Source organism: Emydura macquarii, unplaced genomic scaffold (assembly GCF_026122565.2).
Source record: "Emydura macquarii macquarii isolate MOO-44397 ecotype Brisbane River unplaced genomic scaffold, CSIRO-AGI_Emac_v2 contig_2768, whole genome shotgun sequence".
NCBI lineage: Eukaryota > Metazoa > Chordata > Testudines > Chelidae > Emydura > Emydura macquarii.
In genome coordinates, this window is record NW_027132905.1 from 11,763,026 (window position 1) to 11,786,597 (window position 23,572).

Consider the following 23,572-nt stretch of genomic DNA (forward strand, 5'->3'; position numbering starts at 1 on the left):
ACATTACTTTTGAAGGGTGCATGCTTGCCTTAAATGCCTTACCTTGCTATCCAGCTTCTTCATTGTTACCAGATCCAAGGATTTGAGTGAGTGCCCAGTTGGAGTGATGAAGTAAAGGCAGACGTGGATCCTTGTGTCATGATAATTAAATAGAGAACGACGGATTTTCAGCTCTTCTTGCAAGTAGTTTTCAAACTGCGTGTCAATGTAATCAACTATCGGCCTGTAACTAAAAACAGATGCCATTAGCAACCAGAATGCTGAAGTTTAAATGAAGTTGTCAGTTTAAAGTTATTATGCATTCTCTCAGACATATTATTTAAAAACCATTTACAAAGAGGCACAAACAATTTTAGTCCTCCACTGGAAACATGCAAAATGTTATGTTCACACATGCAACTTCTAATCAAAAGGCACATGGTATTTTCAAAGGCTGCACTACAGCTCAAAAGCGATTAATGCTAGTGGAACTGAAATACGGAAATTGCAGTAATATGCTGAAATATGGAAATCTGTAATATTGCACGCAGAAACCCATGCAGCTACATGTTAGAGCACTAGAAGCTGCTGCAGAAATGCCAACTACATGGCATGTGACCTGCCTTTCATCTTTATTGATCTGATCTCCAAACCCAACTGCATCCACGATTGTCAGTTTCAGGTGCACGTTGCTCTCCTGCAGGTCATAGGTACGCGGTCGTAAACGAACCGCACTCTCGTAGTGACTGGCCTCCTCCGTCTCAAAGGTGGTATTGAAAAGTGTGTTCATTAGTGTGGATTTCCCGATGCCGGTTTCACCTAGGAAACAAGAGTCACCAGTCCATTGCAGTGTGGGACTCATACAAGGACTTCAGAATAAATTAACTACAGAGCAGAACAAAAATTAAACTGTGAGAGGTTACTGCAACTCCCCCACATCCAGCGAGGGATAATCACTGTGATGTCACTATTGCCCTATTCCCAAAGGCCTCTGATTTGTAATCATATCTAGCACATCACTTGGAATCATAGAAGATTAGGGTTGGAAGGGACCTTAGAAGGTCATCTAGTCCAACTCCCTGCTCAAAGCAGGACCAACCCCAACTAAATCATCCCAGCCAGGGCTTTGTCAAGCCGAGCCCTAAAAACTTCTATGGATGGAGATTCCACCACCTCCCTAGATAACCCATTCCAGTGCTTCACCAGCCTCCTAGTGAAAAACTTTTTCCTAATATTCCATCCTGGGAATGGGGAGTTTGTGAATGCACACAGTTAGCTAAGCAAGCAACTGTCTTGCCGTGTGCATGCCTAATTTCCCAATCTACATGCGCATGCAGAGAGTGCGTGGACAGAAGGCGACCTGGAGCTCAGGCTTCTGTGGGGACATCTATAGTCACTGGGGGTGTAGTTCCCAACTCAGGTAGATGTATGCATGTTCGCTTTCATCACGATAATGTGCTAAAAATAGAAGCGTCACCGTGGAGACACAAGAAGCAGGATGGGCCAGCCACCCCAAGGACAACCTTGCCTGGGATCCTCGGTACTTACACAGACCACCAGCCCCTCCTGCCTCAACCTCTGCAGGTATGTTGGTATGTTGAGCAGACCTGAGAATTATATTTTAGGCTCAAGTGTAGACATATCCTAAGTACGGAAACCAGGTCTGTTAATACCAGTCGTTACCCAAGACGGTTTCTGTTCATTCTACATTGGCAAATGCTGCTAGCTAAATATTACGAAATCTTGCTATATAACCACTCTACGAAGGCTTTCTTTAAGTCTCCAATTAAAGCTAAGTCAACCTAACCAATGCCCACAGGCCTTAAAACTGCTTGTTGCTCAAATATACTTTTAATCCTTTAGTCCCCAGTGTGCCATGAATAAGGGTCAATGGGTCGTGGGGCTCCCATTGCAATGTAACCTTTAACCCCCGTAAGGAGACCTGTTAAGTCCCCTCAGCAGCTCCCTCACTTGGTCATAACCTGACAGCCAACACATCTGTTCCTCTGTTGTGCATGGCTAGTCTATGGCTGCAGGTCTGCCCTGGGCCAGCCAGACTGCATGTCAGACAGCTGCTCCTCATGGCCCCCAGCTGCTCTGCTCTTTTTACTGTTGCTGCCACCCCCCATCAACCCATCTCGAGGGTATAGATAAGAGGCACTGAGAGTTCTTCTTCAGGGGCGTGGCAAACAAAAGCATGGGTCTGAGCACACAGTACCCACAAGCTACACACCTCCAGTTCACAGACATGCTGGAAATGCCCCATTCTGTTGTACAGGGCACTAGTATGTGCAAATCAGCAGGCAAATGCATGCAGCATTGAAACAAGGAAATAGAAGGGAAACACTGTCTGGGTATTTTATTTACTGAGAACCCAATGCAAATCCCGTTCAAAGGGCTTTAAAAACGCCTTAGATCTGGCTCGATATAAATAAAAAAAAACTTTCCAAAACATTCCCAGGCTGCATGTCACAGAGAGCAGGAAATGGTGCTGCATGGTACGAGAAAGTCTGCAAGACCACACATCAAGCAGGACCAGCCGTGTTGAAATCACAAGGAGATAAGCAAAAGAACAGTCACCTCAGGCCCCGATCGGAAGCCACCCATGCAAACTTCTGCAAGGGAGATGAGCTGCTCAGGGGCAAAGAGGGCCTGGAATGTTTTGAAACAGGATTTAACAAGAGCCTCAGCTGGCTGGAGAGATCAGGTGATAGAATCCAGAAAGGATGGAATGCCGACGTTGTAGAGATGGTTTCCTCCTATAGATCCCTGGATGTATAGAGCTTATTTTAGTTGTTTTCCTTCCCCCAACATTGTGCTGTTGCCCTTAGTCAAACACTCCAATCCACATTAGCATGGTCGGTGGCAAAGGAAAAACAAGACCAACAGACGTTTCTTTGCGGCTGGGATTTTTGTGTGTGTGTGTGTGTGTGTGTGTGTGTGTGTGTGTGTGTGTGTGTGTGTGTGTGTGTGTGTGTGTGTGTGTGTGTGTGTGTGTGTGTGTGTGTGTGTGTGTGTGTGTGTGTGTAAGTTAAACCAATGTCACATAATTTGGTCTTGCAGGCCACATACCAAGTGCGCGTGCAGTCTGGGCCTGCAGCATTTCCCAGGAGCCGGGCAGCAGGGACCCGTTGATTTAGATTCATTCCCCTCTCCCAATACATCATCTGCGCAGGAAGAGCCAGAAGAAACCTCTGCCAAGTTGAATAATTTAGACAAGCAGAGGGATGGAATGTGAAGTCAAATGGGGACAACAGAGACAGGCTCAGTGGGAAGACGACTAGAACACTAAGAAAATTAATGAAGAAAAGTTGAGGAAAAAATTTTTTGTCTGTGACCCCCATATGCCCATAGCCACCAAGGAACACCTGGAATGCACCGAGAGCCAGATTCACTCCTGAAATATCTGCCTGACAAGACAGGCTGCAAGAAGAGAAAGCTTTGAACCGAAACTCTTTGTAAGTAAACGTGTTTCTGATGCTCTCCAGATTGGCCGACAAAAGGCCCCTATTTCTAATGAATGAGAAGGCTATGGAATTCTTTTGGCCAACGGTGCAAAGAAAAATAAAAGAGTGAACTGGATTTGCGTATTTGCTTTATTGACTGGGCACATAGATAGAACCTTTGGGTTAGAGGATCTCTCCCAGGCCAGCTTCCCCAGCTGAATAATGATCACTTGCACTGCCTACACACCAAGGCAAATGGAACAAGACACAATGAACAATAGATAAACATTTTCAGCTTTGATGGGCCATCATTTTGACTTTACTAGGCATGCCTCTCCTTGGCCATCGTGCTTTGGAACTGATACAGCGCCTAAGGAAGAGGTTCTCAAACTGGGGGTCAGGACCCCTCAAGTTTATTATGGGGGGGCGGAAGGGTGTAGGGAAATGGAAAATGCAGAAAAGTTAAGGCCAAAATTTGTTCATCTAAAATACCAATAATGGCACTTATCTACCTTTGTGACATGCTCTGACATCCATGTATCTGATGTGCTAGACTTATTTATTTATTGTATTACTATTACTAAGAATTTCTCATTGTGATAAACTCTGCTTACCCACACAGAGGATGTTGAAGCTGAATCCTTGTGTGACAGATTTGCTGACCAGCTGATCTGGGAGACTATCAAATCCAACATGGCCCCCCAGGGAGAGATTCCGCTTCTCTTCATTCTGTTAAAGCAATCAGAGTCGATTTAGTAGGAGCGCATTAAAAGAGTCAATAGTACAAGGGCCAGAGAATAAAATCACAAGAAACGTTACCATCATACTCAAGGCAGAGGTTTTCCTGTGTCACTGAGGCAATTCTAGCACTGCTCTAGCTCAGGGGTTTATGATGTTTTGATATCCACATTCCAGACATACTGGTAATTACAGCCAAGCATCAGTAGAAAAAAATCTGATCTTAACAGGGAATTATCTTAAAGAGACAAAAGACTAAACTGCTGTGCCACTGTGGAGGGAAAAATCGGGGCAAGATTCAGCTGCATCCAGTTTGTGGAGAATAAAGGATCACTTCCCTCCCCTTTTCATGTTCTGAAGGGCTCCTGTACTGAATTAGGTCAGCACTAGTCTCCAACTCCTTCAGAGCCTTTGATCTTTTTCCTTTGGCTTTGCTTTAAGCAGCTTTGTTCAATCACACTTCCAGGGGGTGCGTTACACAGAGAGGCAAATGAACCCCTTCACCTCACCATCTGTGATCAAGCCAGTTCCTCTTCTTCCTCAGCTGTTCCTGTCTCTCCCACACACACACACACACACACACACACACACACACACCTTGCACGCCCATCTGTCTCCTTCCTTCCCAAGTGGAAGATGAAACTGCTCACTTTTACTGGAAACTTTGTTTAGAAATAAATAAATAGGATCGACATTGGAGGAAATAACTCAGGGTAATATAATGTTTCTCTTAAATCACAGACCAAAAGGCATCAAGCCTCCAGTCTGCTCCAGCAGGGATGCACATTCTACTCCCAGGATTTTACTCTACTCTGCCCAAGGGTCTGAGTAAATACACACAAGCAAGAAAATCATCAGCCCCAACAGAAGTCAGGGCCAAACTCCTGATGGCATAGCCAATCAGCTCCATAGGTTTCAATCAATTTGCATTTGTTTACACAGGGGCTGAATTTGTCCCAGGGACTCTACAGGATTATGATGTTCCTTGTAGCTTATGCCTATCAGTCCCAGAAATTGACTAACATGTTCACAGTTCTAGTCACCTTGCGAAGTTTACCTCTCTGCCTGCCAAAGGCATCCAATGTGCATGCATAACAAGGACACAGAGACTTAGCACAGACACCATCTGCCACTGCACACAGAAAAGGGAAAAGGAAAATTGGCTCTATTGAAAATCCAGAGCCACTGTTACTAGTCACTAAGGAACATGAAAAGGTTGAATTCAGCCCTGGAATAAGCAGACAAGTTATTGAGCTCAATACAGGGGGTGCAATTCTGTGCCCTGTGTTACATAGGAGGTCTAAGATGATCTAATGGTGCCTTCTAGCCTTAAAAATCTATGACACACAATTCCACTGGACTCAACGGATAATTGCAAACTGTTTATTTTGTATATGTTTAGATTTGCAATCAACTTTCACCTTATCTCCACACAGCCAAATAACACTACCAAAACCAACTGAGCAGAGCACTGAGTTTATAAACTGTTTAATTTGCAAGTTGCCTCTAAATGCATTTAGGCCTAATGGAGAAGCAAATATCTAGAAACGCTATGTTAGGGTACTGCTCATTCAGTTTCATCCTAAATTTCCTTTGTGGAATTACACGTTTGTTGTTGTGATGTATTTAAATGCATCCTTTTTTTTTTTTTAAATTTGCAAGTACAGACATAGGGAGAAAAAAAATGTCTACTTACCTGATCAGTTTTTTCTGCTCTAGTTCCCATCCCCCACATTTCTACCTTGATGTTCTAGTGTGTAACACAGCCAGACTACAGAAGCCATATACTTAGAATAAAGTTAATAGGCGGTCATGTTTTAAACTATACTCCCATGGGGGAAGGGAGGTGTAGCTCTAAAAGCAGTAACTTGAATTTCCTTCTCTCTGAGAGAGCAAGATTCCTAAACAAAAGATTAACTTGTTTAAATTCATCTCAAGTCTAAATCGTCTTCAATGCTGCCTTGGGAAGAATAAATAAATACATATTCTCTTTACTTGAAAAGACCTTTCATCACAAGAGGAACTTTAAATGGCTGAGGCAGCTATCGTGTTTGAAATAAGACTGAACCTTCTTTTCTGTAGATATTGATCTTTATTTGTTACTGTCTTTCAGATGAAAATTACCACACAGCTCTCCCTAGGACAGAAGACAATCTGACCATAATCATTTGTTTCCTTGTAATCAATCCCTGTTTAATCCATCATTATTGATTGTGCTCACCAACAACGAGGAAGAAGCCATCACCAGAAAATCCCCTTTGGGAGAGATGGTATCTATTCAGGCTCAAATGTGGTCAAGCACTTAGACACTAAAAGTATTTCCCATTATTTATCAACTAAAACAGGACCTACATTCAGAAATAAATACTGTTCTCTCTAAGATAGGGCCACTTGGCCTATAAATACATTGTGCTCAGGTGTTGAACTTCCCTTCTTTCCTCTATTAATTGGCCAGGCTAGTTAAAGATACTAGTCTCATCTTTCAGGCCTTTGGGTTTTTTTCCAGCCCTTACTTTGCATCTCTTTCCATGTCACTTCATTTCTATGCATGTCATGGAGCTGGGCCTTGCAGTACATTAGCTCATTCAGTTTTCGCTTCGGAAGACACTGATTCAACTCCTAACACCAGGAATAAGCGGGTGCCTCAAGTCCTCCCATCACATTTCGGCAAGATTCGTGGTCTTTGCCCAAAGAAGGCCCAGGGCGGATATACTGGTTACAAGTTGGGACTGAGGTAAATTGGCAGAGCAGCATGAGATCTCAGGATTCAACCAGAAGGAGGGATTACCCCACACACCATAGTGAAGGCAGACTTTATGAAGATCTAAATAGGCAGCTCAGACCTGAAATGCACTGGCAGGCAGGGGGATTTCCAGGTATGGGATGTATTGACAGAGCCAGGGAGCTTGCCCAGCAACTGTCTGCACTGTGGTTGACCAGTTGTTCTCGGTCCATTTTCATAAGCACAAAAGCCATGCACAAATTTTTCTGTTACTCATTTCCTCTCCCCCTCTTTCTGTGCCTTCCTCAAATTGCTGTTTACATTCTGTCCAAGTGTTTGCTCTTTCTATTTTCCTCTTGCTGCTTACAAAGAACACAGCAAAGGCACCATCTGGACAAGACACAGCATTTGAAGAGCTCAGATGTCTATGCAAAGTTCCATCTAAAAAACTCCTTGGGGCTTCCACCCACATTCACTCCAGTCACTCAAGGCTAGCTTTTCTTTCCCCCCTTACATCCCTCAGAGAGAATTCTCCCCTGACTCTGTCACACAGGTTAAGATATTATTAGGTAGAGTCATTCTGAAGCAGAGACAATGCAGCAGGAAAGCACACTGCTTCCACAGAAAATGGACTGTTCTAGTTTGGGAGGGAAGGGTCAACCAAGCCCACAAAAAAACATAAACCAGAAGTCTAAGATGCTTTCCATGATCACCACTGTCTGAAAAGGAAATAAACAAGACTTGCCTGTGAGCTATGACTAGAATAAGAATGCTCCCAAAAGACTTGAGAGAGGTTCCTTGGCAACAGCCAGAATCACTATTACTGATTTTAAAGCAGGCTCTAGAGAAGCCAGACTAAATCAAAAACTAAAACACGCTCAGGAAAGGGACTGAGAAAAGCCAAAATCCCCAAGGGCATTTCTTTTGCTTCTCTTTGCAATGTTTAGTTGCAAAGAGAAGCTGCATTATACATTCCCTGTTAAAACCCTGAACTGCTAAACAGGTGATGAGGTTAAAAATTCACTGATTGGCAAAAATGTTTCCAGTGTTGTTGTGATGTTGTTGTTTTTCTTGATAGAGAGAGAGAGAGAGCGAATGACAGAATCTGATCCATATCCAAGATTCTGTTGCCACTGAAGCAGAAATCAGCTGAATCTATTGTGAGGAAAGAAAACTATCATGGCATTGCTGTTATGCTATCATAGTCCCACTACTGTAGCTACAAGGAGGCAACACCAATATGACAGGGGTAGTTGATTTGTTCCATTTCTATGGCAAGCCTCCAGGGTGCGCATGCGTGCAGTAACAAAAAATTAATATAAAGGACAGAGATTACAGAAAAAATACCTTTTGCAAGCTTCACAACATGGTAATTATTAACCTATTACAGTTCTGTGATACACAGATTCCCACAATGAAAGGCAAAGACGTATTAAATACCATCCTCCCGGTCACTTAGTTCCATCCAATGACAGGCTGCCATTAGGATTTTTACTTGGAGCCTTTCAATGTGTTCTTTGAAGATTTTCTATGCCTTGAGATATTCTTTGGAGTTTCAATAGGGACATTAAGGGCTTATGTATAAGAATCTATGACGTGGTGGGGACTGAAAGAATTATCAGAAGTTCAGGATAAAATTCATTAACAGCCCAACGTCCCTTAAATATTTTAATTAAGTTGATCAGGCCAGAGAATCTTTGAGTAAGAAGTACAGCACACCATTTAAACTGCACAAACCGGGATCATTATTTTGATAATGCTACAGCTGAGGATGCCAGAAGAAACTTCATGACACCAACCACTGCCCAAAAGAAAATGGCTTTCTTCCTATGTTTTGATTGTTTGATCCTCAGGACGTGGACCCCTTGGGTGAAGTACTGAGCAAACTTTTGGCAATATAAATAAAACCATTAATAACAATGAATTTGCAAAACACTAGGGATAACTGATCAAGATAGGCCCTGAAACAAGCCATTTCAAACCCAGTATCCACTCAGTCATCGGAGGAGTTATGTGTCTCACATACACACTGTAGGTGAGGTAATATCTTTTATTGGACCAACTTCTGTTGGTGAAAGAGACAAACAACCTTTTGAGTATCCAGAGCTCTTCTTCAGGCCTGGTCACATACACACTGAGACCTTGTCTACACTAGCACTTATGCCAGTAAAACTTTTGTTGCTCAGAGGTGTGAAAAAACCTCTCTCTGAGCGACATAGGTTTTGCCGGCATAAGCACTTGTGTAGCCCCGTTATGTTGATGAGAGGGAGCTCTCCCGCCGACATAATAAAACCACCTAAACAAGTGGCGGTAGCTATGTCAGGGGGAGAGCATGTCCACCCAAGCGCTTATGCCAGCAAAATGTATGTCACTCAGAGAGGTGTTTTTTTCACATCCCTGGGCGACAAAAGTTTTGCCAGCATAAATGCTTGTGTAGACAAGGCCTGACATTCATACCTTTGCCTTGATTATAACACACTGTCCCCAGCACCTCTTGCAGCTAGGAAATTGCATCTACTGACTTTTGAAAGCTGCAAAAGGGATGCAGGGGATGAGGAGTAGGGTCACCGGTTTAACCTACTACTGTAGGTGCTTCCAAGCCCCCACCAAGACATCAAAGCGTTAAAACCCAATGGATTCAAACCGTCTTTACATCAAGGCTAGAGTGGAAAAGGTGACAGGTATTTTACTACAAAACAAAGACTGTCCTCTTAAGTAAATACAGTTGGGTGTGGGGAGATGTAGTGCATCAGAATGGAGCAGTATCCCTTTAAATAGTTTGCAAACTATTTATTGGTCCCCACTATCTTCTATGTCTCAGAAGCCACTAGAAGACTGCCAGAGCAGCAGCACGTTCGTGTAGCCAGGCCTTACGCACGGAGTCAGCAGACACAGTTATTTGGACCCCATTTTGCCTGTGTGGTGTCTTCCTGTTATGTTTGTGGTGTGATTTGTTCTTTACACCCAGGAGAAACAATAGGGAGGGATACCTTCTTTGTCCCAACCAGGGTCAACCCACTGATGACAGAACGTGGTTGTTGCTATAAGGCAGTAGTTCCTCACCTTTTCCTGTCACAGCCTCTTCCTCCTCATGTCCTAGAAGCCATTCCCTTGGACCGCTGCCAGCACCTCTCCTTTTGCCCTCCGCCTGACATGTTTTCTTGCGGTTTTTGCCCTCCCTCCTCTTTCCCCTGCTCACTTGAAATCTCCCTGCTTCTCAGGAGCAGTAAGGCATCCATCCACGGTTTCCTCAGACAGACACATGCACTCTTGCACTGAGATGACTTGAGTATCATGGAAGCAAAGGGAATACAAGCATGGGTTGACAAGCAGCTACATGAGCCAGCAGTGCTATACAGGTAAGCTGCATGCATGTGGCCAGCTGCATTCAGGGGCCTATGAAGGCACAGGGAGCGTAGGAAATTGGCCTTCATGGAACAACCTGGGTCGGACTACTTTCTTTGATGTGCTGATTTCCACTATCATCTTAGGAACTGAGGGACTTCAGCACCTTGTAGGATCAAGCCTTTGCTCTCTACAGTCACCAGCTGACCAGAAGCCACATCGCTAATGAAAGGTGAACATTATGTCCTTTTCTGTCAAAGTAGAAAGTGCCAAAGGAGAGCAGCAGAGAAAGGTCAGAGGCACCAAACTAGGAAGCTATTGAATGAAGGGGAGGGCATCAGCATTCAACAACCCTGACCTTTTAAAATGGTTTTGTTTTTTCTTAATGTGGCAGCGCAAACCAAAAAATAAGCAGGTGCCACATTCTCCAATGAGCAACTTGCAAGTAAAGTTTTGAGGATCAAGACATAATATCTAAATCCTGCAGCCGTTACTCAGGCAAAACACCATTTGAGCGAGAACTGTTGGATCTGGACCCTAAGGAATTATATAATGTGTCACTTTCCCGTTTCTAAAAGGTTTTTTCCCCCCTTCTAAGGCAAACTAAAGCATGTGAAACAAAGATAAACAGCAGGCATTTTCCCCAGGTAAAGCAGCAAAGGCATAGCAGAAAAAAAAAAAAAAGGTTTGGGTTTTTTTTTTAATACTATATAAAAATGACTTCATTTTAAGAAAGTCATAAATTATCAATTTAACAGATACAGGGTTCACCTTCAATGACCCCAGCCCTCTAGAACGCTCCCTGCAGTGTTGTCATGGATTGGATGAATAAAATCAGAACAAAATCGCTGAACTCCTTAACTCCAGCCAAGGTGTCTAATTAGAAACACGGTTGAGGCTGCAGCATTCCAAAAGCTAATCCGATAATTGGGAGCACAAATGGTTGGACTGGAACAGAGTCTTCTAGTTTCAACACCAAGAAACTGTGACAAGTTTCACTGACAGCCATGGTTAACCTTGCATCTATGAGCCTTTCTGCTTACTGCTCTCTTCAGTAAAACAATGCAAGTCCACAACACGAGTCACTGCGTAGTGAGTTGTACCAAACGGCTTCTCCAGCATGGAAACTCTCGCTGACAGAATATGTTTTCACTTACAGAGCACCCTCTGTCCTGGGGAAGCAGGTAGGAGTTACATGTGCCAGCAATCAGCTCGAGAACAATAGCCTGGATTCAAACACCATCACTCCAACAGCTGAATTTTGTAGCATGGATCCATCTCTAGGTAAGCTATAAAATCAGCATCATTAGCCCAGCACTCATCAGAACCCTGTAACATCAAATGTATTACGAAGTTTGTTCTTCTGTATTACAGTAGCACCCAGGGGACCCAGTCTGGGATCATGGCCCCCTATGCCAAGCACAAAACAAAAAGCAACCAGATGGAGCAAAGAGTTTACAGTCCAAACAAATTATACTGTGAACAGAACACAAGGAGAAACTAATGTTAAGGAGACAGATTGCAGTTCAGCCCTCGGTTATTCAAAAAAGTGAGATGAAAAGAAGGAGGGAAGTTATATTTTTATATACAAAATATCCCTTAGGTGCCATTTCTGGGCCCAGCCCTGTGAGGTTCTGAATACCCTCAGCATAACCGGTTCTCTCTGGGAGTGGGGGGTGCTCAGTGCATGGCAGGATCAGGACTCGTTAGCCACAAAGCAAACGACTTTACCGTCTCGTTCTCCACTCCCTGACACTGTGGTGCATACATCAAACACTCTGATTAATGCAAAAGTCAATGGCATTGATTAAGATGCTATTCACTTGTCTCCTGAATGAAAAATGAATGGCACTGGGAAAAATCACTCATTCCTGCTGCAGCTCTGCAGTAATTCAGGCTCCCCCAAAGGAATCTTAAGTATAACTAAGTGGGGGAAGAAAGATTACACAGAATAAGTTGGCTAGCAGTTTGACAGGTAACTGGGCAGGGTGAGGCAGTCTCAGAGGCTTGCTCGTTCTGTAATACCTTATATTTGTCTGTCTGTCCCCCGCACCACCCATCATGTGTATCTTGACCACACAGCTCCTCTGCTGGTTTGGATGTCAGACCTATGCAAGCGTGGCAGATCATATCGCCCTCTACTGGCTGCAGTCTACAAACCCGAATATAAACTACAGCAATTGTCACTGTTCACACATTCTCACCTTCTAATCAATGGTTGTGAATAGGTTTCATCTACTCTAACTGAATGGACTTTGCTAACACCTACCCTCCCCATTGTTGTTCCTTACCCTTGGATGTATATATATATATACCCCCTATCTGATTTCTATTTCTTGCATTTGACGAAGTGGGTTAAATTTGTTAGTCTTTAAAGTGCTACAGGACTCTCGTTGTTTTAACAATACTACTGTACATGGAGGGCATGATCCTGGGAGGCACAGACAGGCACAACTGGATCAGGCAGTTCGCCACGTGGGCCCTTTCCTCTGAATATCGCCAAGTGTTTGACAGAGACAAAGATATGATCATCCTCACTTTACAAATGGGGAAACTGAGGCACGGATCGATGGACTGTCTAAGGTCACACAGGTAGTCAACGTAAGAAATAAAACACAGGTGTCCTGACTCCAGACCCTTGCTCCAACCAGGAATGTTTCAAAGTTAATGTCAGATTCTGTATAAACAATATGCCAGATGATTTTCTTTCAAGTTCCCACCATTCTGATCCAATACCATTTACTTGACTAAATCCTTTCTTATGATAGGAAACAGACCACCCACCACCCGATAGTTTGCACCGTCTGAGCAGCAGGTACAGGTTCAGACTTTCCCGGACTAAAGCTTCTTTAGGCAGATTGGGAGGAGTAACGGCTAAGCCACTGTCTGACCTTTCAGGAGCACTTTTATTATACTGGTGACACACAGACTGAAATTCACAACAGACCCCGGTTGTTTTACAGATTAAAACATTAGATTCTGTGCACTCGTGTGCTGAGCACTATTAAATAATATATTACAGCTCTGTCACGTAAGTTTGACATTATGTAAAAACGCTAGTTACAGAATAATAGCCTCAAACTGGTAATAAAATCAGAGCTCAGGATGGGTTAATGATGGCTGAGGCAGACAATACAGCAAATATTCATGCAAGGTTTAGATAAACTATCCATAATCTTATAGAGAGGCCTTTGACAGCCATGGCACTGTGGCCTGATGAGTAGAGTTCTCAGCATTAAAATTCACCACATGATGAAAGATTGACGGTACAAAGCTAGACAGAAGAGATGAGACTCTCTGATCCTTGTCATGCTAAAAAGCTGTTACATCTAATAGCCCCGCAGGTGATACTGAGCCTCAACTGGGCTCTGATTCAGCAAAGTACTTAAGCACCCACTTAAGAGTTATTGAAGTCAGTGGGACATAAGTATATGTTTAAGTGCTTTGCTGAATCACAGCCTGGTATTTCAGAGCAAAAGCAGAGGCCCAATGGATCAATAAGAGCATTTAACATGGAGTTTGTATTCATGATTTCTATTACGAGTGCAGTCTGCTGCATTTGAGCTTCTCAATTTCGTCCCAGCACAGACATGGCTTGGTTATTACGTGGCTATCCAAGAGGAAAACCTGTCTTTGTATCTGGTATTGTCTGCTCTTTGTGTTTTCAGGGTTTGACCCTCTTTCTTCCCCGCCCTCCACTTTTATAAATTGTGCTGTCTAGCCCTGAGCAGATCTAGTCGACATGGTGGTAAAATATATTGGTTGATAATCTATTCTAGTGTTCCCATGAAGTCAAAGACCTCATCAGCTTATCATCAAGCTCACCTGGGAGCCACCACAATCACTTGAAAATCAGGAGACAGGACCTAAAAATCAGGACATTATTTTAGCCAATGAGGTATTAAAAATAATAAATTTGGGCTTTCTTGGATTTGTCTTCTGGGTTTTGAACCTGAAGGGGGTCAATATGTTTTTTTTCCTGCAGCTATAAAGGCTAGAGCTTACTTTTCTTTCATATGAAAACAGAGATTCTCACCTAATCACATGACTCTAGAAGATGGAGATTTATGAAACTACCAAATATCATGAGATGTAATAAATCACAAGTGGCACAGTGCAGAAAGGAAAGTGTGTGTAAGCCTGCTAGAAACTAACAGGGACTTTTCTTTTTCTTTCTTTCTTCTTTTTTTGGTTCAAACAGATCAGAAATCATGTTCAAAACAGCAGGCCCACAAAAATGTTGAAATGTGGTTATTTGTACAATGTGGAGGTGGCTATGAAAGAGCTGTTCAACACTAGGCATACCTCTCAAGTGCACCTCATTTGAAGGAATGTCACGCAATCCACTCCCAAATTGCCTATGTTCCACATAAACTGAGTGTCCCCCTCACTTTAATTGTGGGAAATTATTGACATCAGAAAGGATCATGACTCAAAAGCCATGACAGAGCCAGTTACACTAAAGGAATGGATCTGGCTGAATGTTAAGCTACCTGAATTAATAATTTATTGATGCTGCTCTTTTATGACCTCTCACACATATTGCCTTGGAAAGGTGAGTGATATAAAACTGGCACACACCATCCATTCCTGTACATCCTCCACAGGACAGGGGAACAGATGATGTAAACCCTGCCTCCTTCTGCAATGACTGTGGTCCCACTCCCCAGACTGCAACAAGACTAGAACCCTCTGCAAGGTGACAAAGGTACAGACAAGAGAGACAAGGGAATGGTGCCATGAAGATACTGATCACCCTCCCTTCCACAGACAGGGTTTCAGAACCACAAAGAGCGAAACTCAAGGGGTGGGTGGGGAGTAGATGATCAGGCTCTATATTAACAGCTAGCTCTTCTAGTCTAGACAGCTCTGTGGAATCTCTTCCTTACTAATTCAGTGTTGCTGTTACCCTGGTGATATTACTCTCCTGCATCAATGTTCTCAACACTGTACAGCGTATTTGAAATTGCATTTCCTTTTCCACTGAGGCCCACAGGCATGGCTCAGAATAAGCACTACCATTTTCACATCTGAGTTTTGAAATCACATCCATATCATTTCTTCGTACAAAGGAGACCATGTCAGTCGCTTGATTCCCGTTGCCCAGAACTCATGACAACAAATCAGTAATGAAGTTCCCAGCCTGCACTGCACTCTCCAGAATTAAAAATCATTCATATGAAAAATAAATACCTACCCCGCCTGTGATGGTATGCGGAACCCATGGGGTACCGTCTGGGAGCTGGGCTACCGAGGCCTCTGTCTGACCAGCTTGGGCTCCCTCTCACACTGTGATGCTGTGATAAGCTACAAACCTCTGGCAGGTATTGCACTTACTCAGCTATCCACAGGCAGGGACCACACGCTGCTTAATTCAATGAATTTTTTCAGCCACTCACGAACCAACAATAGGGAAGCTCCAGCTGGTTCCCCAGCCCAGGACCATACTGTCTTATCCTGGTCAAAAAGCCTGACCAGTGAAGATTATTATTCAGTCCGCTCTTCCTTCAAAGTGGAAGGAACATGCACCAGCTCTGGTTACTGAGCAGAGTTTGTCTAAACACTTCACACAAAAACACAATGGTTAAGAAAACATTAAGCAAGTTTATTAACAACAGAAAAATAGATAAGTGGCAAGTGTAAAGAGATTAAAAGTAGTTACCAAAAGAAATAAACATAAAATCGCAGTCTAAGTTCTCCACACTAACAGGATTTGAATTAGTAATGTCTCACCTTTTTTAGCTGCTACAAGCAGTTTCTTAAATGCAGGCTGGGCATCTTATGGCTGCCTGGGACTCCACTCCCCCTTTTCAAAGTCCTTTTGTCTTGCAGAGGACCCTTCAGGTGTTCAGTTGTAAAGGAGTGGAGCCAAGTGATGATGTCACGCTCCCCCTTTTATAGTCTGTTTCAGTGTCCTAGAACAATCAGGGCTTGTGACATGTGGGGGTCACCCTGCTTCCTACAGTGAAGGCTTCATTGTAAACAGTTAGTGGAATCTGTTCTTGAATGGGTGAGAGATGGCCATTAAATGCTGCCTGGACACTCCATTGTTGTACCTGAAAGGCGGTTTCTGGGAGTATCCCACCTTGCAACATATTCTAATAGCATATTCAACAATGTTTCATAACTTCACAGACAATGGCACACATACAAGCCGACAAGATAAATGTTCAGTAGATCAAGACTTTTAAAATAATACCACACAAGGCATACCTTGTATAGAACATATCATAATGACATGACATTGCTGAATATGGAGTTTCTGGGGTGTTATTCTCAGACACAGAGTGCCACGCTGCCTCGCCCCTCCTTTTCTTAAACCATTTTCTTAAGAATGTCAAGAATTTTCACAGAACACTCACGCTATTATTCAACATCTCTCCCAGCTTCAAGACATGGCACATATGCCACTAAAGAAACCAAACATGGAACAACAATAAAAAAATCTATGTTAAATAAAATTAACGCAGTGACTCAAAATTACAGAGGCAAGAAAAATCAGAGTTTGGATCCTCCTCTGCTCAGAAGGTGACACGAGTGAAAGACGAAAACGGAAACTGCACCTGCCCTTAAAGTTTGTGGGCTGATTTTCGGAGGTTCTTAGCAACCCCAGTACCCATAGAAGTCATTGGGAGCTGCAAGTGCTCAACATCTTTGCCAATCAGTCTCATAGACTCATATACTCTAAGGTCAGAAGGGACCAATATGATCATCTAGTCTGACCTCCTGCACAAGGCAGGCTACAGACTCTCACCCACCCACTCCTGTAATAAATCTCTAACCTATGACTGAGTTATTAAAGTCCGCAAATCATGGTTTAAAGACTTTAAGATACAGAGAATCCACCAGCAAGTGAACCATGCCCCATGCTACAGAGGAAGGCAAAAAAACCCCAGAGCCTTTGCCAATCTGCCCTGGGAGAAAACTCCTTCCCAACCTCAAATATGGCGGCGATCAGTTAAACTCTGAGCATGTAGGCAAGACTCACCAGCCAGGCACCCAAGAAAGAATTTTCTGTAATAACTCAAAACCCACCCCATCTAACATCCCTTCACAGGCCATTGGCATATCTATCACCAGTAGTCAAAGATCAGTCAATTGAAAACTAGGCTGTCCCATCATACCATCCACGCCATAAATTTATCAAGCTGTTCTGAAGCCAGATAGATTTTTTGCCCCCACTGGTCCCCTTGGAAGGCCAATCCATTGTTGTTTATTTTTCATACTGCCCTTCCAATACGATAGGTCCTTCATCTTAGACTATCCTAGCCATTCACCTTCCATGAAATAAAGTGCTGTTTTCTGTACGTTTAAATCCAGAGTCCTAGGTTTGATCTGTAGGGTCACCCAGCTATGTAAGTGTTATCAGACTCATTTAAAAAACAAAACTCCATTTAAGGATTAATTCTGTGTTTCTTATGCAAACAAAACTCCCAAATTGCTTCCCTTTGCCTTAACTATTGCTCCCTAAATGGTGTTTTGATTTCTCATGTCACCTTGTAACAATATTTAAATAGCAAGCCAGAAGCTGAGCAATCTCAGAACCAATCTAGGAGCCTGTATTTGTATATGCTTGCACATCAGAGCACTTTCCTCAGTTCTTGCAAGCAAATGGTGGAATTATATACACACACTTCTATCTTTTTCCACTGCACTTAATCAGCCTTTCACCCCAGAGTAGCCCTTCGCAGAATTATGTGGATTGTTGTTTGTGTTACAACATCATCTTTAAGGGAAGGTTAATTTTTTTAGAAGCAACCTTTGCTGTGCCAGGTAAACTTTGGCTAGGGTAAATTGCTGCCCTTTCAGGTTATATACTGTACCTCCATTAAGAACAAACTCTACCGACAAATACAGCACTAGTTCAGCTTTCTACAAACAAACTCACCAGCTCTGGCTAACATTCACCCTCCCAGCCTTTTAACTGATAAAAAGGAAATGGAAATTTGCTTTCTCATCTGTTACTTGGCCATTCAGTTGCAATGTTTGCAAGGTCTAATCACATTAATTAACTGAGGATTAGACATACGTTTTGTCGTTGCAACTGAACCCCGAGATGAATGTGCTACATAAGAGCTTTGAAAAAAATGTCATATCTGGGCTGCCAGCCAGTGATACTAGAGAGACAAGGTGGGTGAAGTAATCTCTCTTACTGGACCAACTGAAAGTGGCAAGAATATTGTCTTCAGCATTAGGAACACAACATTTACACACTCGAAGAAAAAGACCCCACAATATTCAGTTTAAGATTTAAAAACAAAACCATGTAGAGCAACACAACCTATAAGATGCTGTCAGCTCAAACTTCGGGTTTGGGGGTAAAAAGGAATTTTGCAAAGTCTGATCTGAATAGATGTGTTCTCATGAAAGCTTCTTTTCTTTTCTAAATATGATCAAAAAGGGGGAGCTTTTTTTCTTCAGTTTACACATTCCCATACAATGGGCACAATCCTATTTCCACTGAAGTCAGTGGCAGAATTCTAATGGTCTTTAATAGGAAGTTCAGAGTCCCAGAACACCAAGTCAGGAAAGCAAGAACCATGGAACATATTGTTTCTCCTCAGAGGGCCTGATCCAAAGCTTACTGAAGTCAGTGGAAAGATGCCCACTGAAACAACAGACCTTGGTTCAGGCCCAAACTACACTAGTAACTCCATTTATTAGAGACATCTGTGTGCACTGAAGAACGAAGATACCTCATGATAGATATGATGTGGATAATACCTTTTATTGAACAACTTCTGTTGGCAAGAGAGGCAAGCTTTCAAGTTCTGTGTAAGCTTGAAAACTTGTCTCTCTCACCAACAGAAGTTGGTCCAATAAAACATATTACCTCACCCACTGTGTCTAATATCTGAGACCGACATGGCTACAACAACACTGCACACAATATCTATTATGACATATAAAGCTGTGCTCAGATGCCTCTCCCAAGTTAAAAGCAAAACTAAAACAAACCACTGTGTTTTCTTGTTTTATCTGGTATTTGGACCCATAGGCTATATTTTCAGGCTCTGAATGAGCAAGACGGACGCTCCACATGGAAAGCCTTTTGCAAATATAAACCTTGCCTTTGAGAATGAAGAACATCAGTAAAAACAGAAGGAAACTACGGAACCAAAAATGAAAGACATTTCCTTGAAGGGATGAGAAAGTTCAGCACATCAGCTGCATGAGAATTCCATTCCCCCATGAACTATCTGTACTGAGAAGGCAAAAGTTAAGACACTTCTTCCTCAATTTCTTATTTTGTTTTTTAAAAATCCAATCCAGTCCAACCAGTAAATTACCCTCAGTTTATGTTTTTTAGATATTATTTATACAGCTTCTTAGTTAATTAACCCTCACAACACCAAGCAAGGGATAAGCATTATTTCTGCCTACTCGCCCACCCCAAGTTAGACACAGTAAGTAACTTTCCCAAGGTCACACAACAGGGCAGTGACAGTGCTGGCTTGCAGTCTCCTGGTCTAACCCCCTAGGCCACATTTCCCCCCAACCACCCTCTCTCCCTACTTTGGGCAATGGGTTTGCAAGCGAATGAGACACTCTACCAAGTTCCACCCAGCACAACGTGAATGATTGTTAGACACACAGAAAGCAGAAGTTTGGCCCACAACCTCAAAGAGATATTAGTGGGCAATTCTACACCACATAATGGTTTAGTAAAGGTTAGTGGCATTTTTAAGGAAGTGCCATCAAAAGAGGAAATGAGAACTCTGATTCATACTATGTAATTATCCAGCTGCTCTACTCTACATGCTGGATATTAGCCACCAAGATTATTTGTTTTAGTTACTATTTAAAATAAACATGGCTAATTCCTGCCTATGTTTCCAGAATTCATTGCCTGTTTATAATGAATTCCATCATTCAGTACTTTTTTTTAGAAAAGGCAGAAAGAGATTTTGGTAGGGGGTTACTCTGAAGAGAGCCAACTTATGGTCATCACTGGGTTTAGTTTCCAGTTCTCATGCCACAACAATCCAACACAGACAATGAAAAGTACAAAAAGGTAAATGACTTACAGCTTGTCCATGTTTCCAAATACCTCATGTTTTATATGATATCCCAACAGAATGATGCAATTTTACAATTTTATCAAACCTGCAAGACCAGACAATACAAAAAACAGACAATACTACACAGACGTAACACATTAGGGTGGGGTTAACAGTAATAAAATAGGAGAAGACACACATGAATAGGCAAAAGGAAGGAAGAGATGGCTGGGGTGAAGGAATGGGGAGAGAAAAAGCAGAGGGGTTAGGTGGAATGGAAGTCTGGTACTGTTTTAGCCATGTCAACATTTTGTACCCAAATGTATTTAGAAATGGGGTCCAAATTTCTTTGAATTCATATAATTATTCTCTATGGTGATAAGCTATTCAGTCTTTGGCTGCTAACTCAGACAGGTCCAAATACCACTGCTGTATGCCATGTTTTGGTGCTTGATTGCAAACATCAGGAAGAAGACAAGTAACCTAGCCTTAAAGGCAAGACTATACATATTACACTATAACCACTTGGCTCCAAAAGCTGCATCAAAATTATCAGGCTAATAAGATGATATATTATCCTATTAACTGAGGCCGTTAGAAAGCTGCTAATTACCTTTAATCTAAAGAGTCAATGCAATGAAAAAAATCTAACGGCAAAAGTGAAATAGAAGATGAGAAATTCAATGTAGTCCTCTCAGCTGTGATATTGCAGAATAAGGCCTTATGCTAAAACACCTATTGGAGCGTAGAATGTTCCTAAAGATGGAGAAAGCAGAAATAGTTCTGAGGGCCCATTCTTGCAGTCCGTACTTCGGCAAAACTCCCACTGAACTCATACTGTACGCAGACTGAAGTGAGCTGGAAGAAAGAGTGGGATTAGAGTTCAACAACTTTCCACCCTCATTCACCATGGCATTTAGTTGGAATACACACCGTTCGACAACATGTCTAAAAGGGCCCTTTTTCTAGGGATTATTTGATCAAGCTCTTTTATTGCTATTGAATGGTTCAGCTTGAGTACAAACTTCCAGCATATGAGTTCCTTGCACACCCGAGGGCAGGTGAAATTCAGTTGAGGGGAATGTGTGGCACTGAATCCACAGTTTAAGGTTTCCTTGGTCAGATAATGCAGTAGTAATGGAGCAGGGACTTATTGCGGCATGTCATTTAGTAATAGTTCAGTCATAACTCAGTACAGGATGGGAACAGGCCCAGAAACCTAGGAGCATCTTTCCCTGCATTTCCAACCTCTCCCAAGTAAATTAGTGCAGAGCTGGGTGGGTGGGTGGGAGAGAGAGAAAGCCGGGGTGTTATGTTTCTGGTTTTAAGGCAGGACATTTCATGGGAACTTCTGCTGTAGCTGTTTGACATATCTGACATTTCATGTGTGTGAGAGAGACACTTCTTGGCTACAATAAGGAATTTTAACTTCTAAACAAAGTCACCCATCCAAGTACTGCTTGGGAGTTTAAGAGAGTTCATAGCACAACAGGGAATATATTTGGCAGTATCCTGACAGTTCCCATTGTTGGGACAGGCCTGAACACAGATTTTTTTTCTGAAAATAATGCTTCCCTTTACCACCATCTCAGAGCACATTTGCCACCCCCTTCCCTTCACCCTTTGCTCCATCCCAAAAACGTCTGTGACGTTTCAGAGCCTACACAGCTCTTTATGCCAGATGGGAAGCTTCTGAAAGGGAGACTTCAAGGCCCAGAACCAAGCCTTGGGCGACTCTGTTCTCCTGAACCTTCTCAAATTCCTCAGCTCTCAAGCTGTGCTACAAGTTAGCATAGGGCTCTCCTGATAGCCAATATCCTATTGTCTCAGAGCCCTATTACCTCCGACGTTATGGTTTCCTTTAAGATGGGCCCTGCTCAAGTTCTGATGCATGTACACATTTTATCAGTCAATCAATACAAATGTCTTTGACCAATGTCAAATTAAAATCCCCCAAATCACACCACAGCCTCCCAAATCAAAACTCTCTCACTCCCCCATCAAACATCTGATGAAATTGGAAGTGATACGGTGCAGCTATCATGGCCTTGAATGGATGGGGTACTGTTCTCCGTTTCGATTCCTTCTGTTTATTGCACCATCAGAAAGAGTCAATCTGGTTTTTCACCTGTTGTGTCTCATTTTCTCCTCTCCCACCCGCAAGCAAAGAGGCATATGGGAAAGAGATATGGGGAATATCTGGAAGAAATATTTCAAGAGCACAAGATCAAGCATGATGAAGAAAGTCTCACTGGCACTAATGACCTGATCCTGAGAGGTGTTAGACACGCACAGTTCTCACTGGGGTATATCAAACCTTGAGATGAAGAGCACAGGAACTGCAGGTACACTAGGAGGAAAAGACTGATGGCCAGTTTTCCTGATTTTACTTGGAAATAGCATTGATATAATCTCCCCAAAGATAATGTAGCTCCCAAAACATGACCACTCCCCACAAGTCTGGAGACTCACTGACATCTCACAGCCACAAAACAAACAAGGGGCCCTGTCGTCTCACTGCATCCCAGAAAGAGAGAGTTATTCTTCCAGTTTGCATGTATTATTGCTTATCTAGAGGGCATGTAGGGCTCTGCTGGTTCTTGTATTCTCCAGTTCGTGAGTTCTTCCACCCACTGCCTCAGCGCTCGCACTGGTCACATTTAAAAAGAAGCTCCAAACTCCCACTGGAAGGAACAGATTGTATCTATGTTACAGGAGGAAGAAACACATTGCATTTGCACTGACAGAAGCAGCACCACATTTGGAAAAGCTGATACTTTTCCAACAGGCATGTGTTCCCAGCACATACAGTTAAAACACTCCTCTTTGTAACCTGGCAGATTGTGGATCAAAGAAGGATGCTCCTGTGGCTGAAATCTGGGCAGGCCACTTGGGTACAGATTGTGGCTGGTAAGTACAGCCAGTAGCGCCAACTTCACTTGGAGGAGAGCAGTGAGGGAGGCCATTTCCCATCCTCCCTCCTCAGGCAGGCAGGCACCTCAGCTAGAAGATCTAGCCAGGGCATGGAAGGGAATACGCTGCACACTCAGGGCTTGCCTTCACTACCACGCTAAATCAGCGCCACTGCATCGATGCAGAGACATCAATTTGGCGGGTCTGGTGAAGACACGCTAAGTCGATGCAAAAGCACTCTCCCATCAACATCTGTAATCCACCTAAACAGGAGGTAGAAGCTATATCGATGGGAGAGTGTCTCCCGTTGACATAGCACAGTGTGGACAACGCTGCTAGTTGATCTAAGGAACGTCAATTTAGCTCGATTTAGCGGCATAGTGAAGACAAGACCTCAGACTTCAGAGTACCAGATCTGCTGCTGCTGC

General features: G+C 42.9%; 1 protein-coding gene across 3 annotated transcripts in view; it reads right to left on the reverse strand.

The window, feature by feature from the left end:
• The window catches only part of SEPTIN8 (septin 8), a 66,486-nt gene that overhangs the window by 36,502 nt on the left and 6,412 nt on the right, over window positions 1–23,572 (reverse strand). For all 3 annotated transcript variants that reach the window (XM_067566464.1, XM_067566463.1, XM_067566465.1), the window contains exons 2-4: window positions 4,040–4,154; window positions 603–798; window positions 43–229 (exon numbers count right to left, since the gene is read on the reverse strand). In XM_067566464.1, coding sequence (XP_067422565.1) covers window positions 43–229; window positions 603–798; window positions 4,040–4,154 — 498 coding nt within the window. The remainder of the gene's footprint in view (window positions 1–42; window positions 230–602; window positions 799–4,039; window positions 4,155–23,572) is intronic.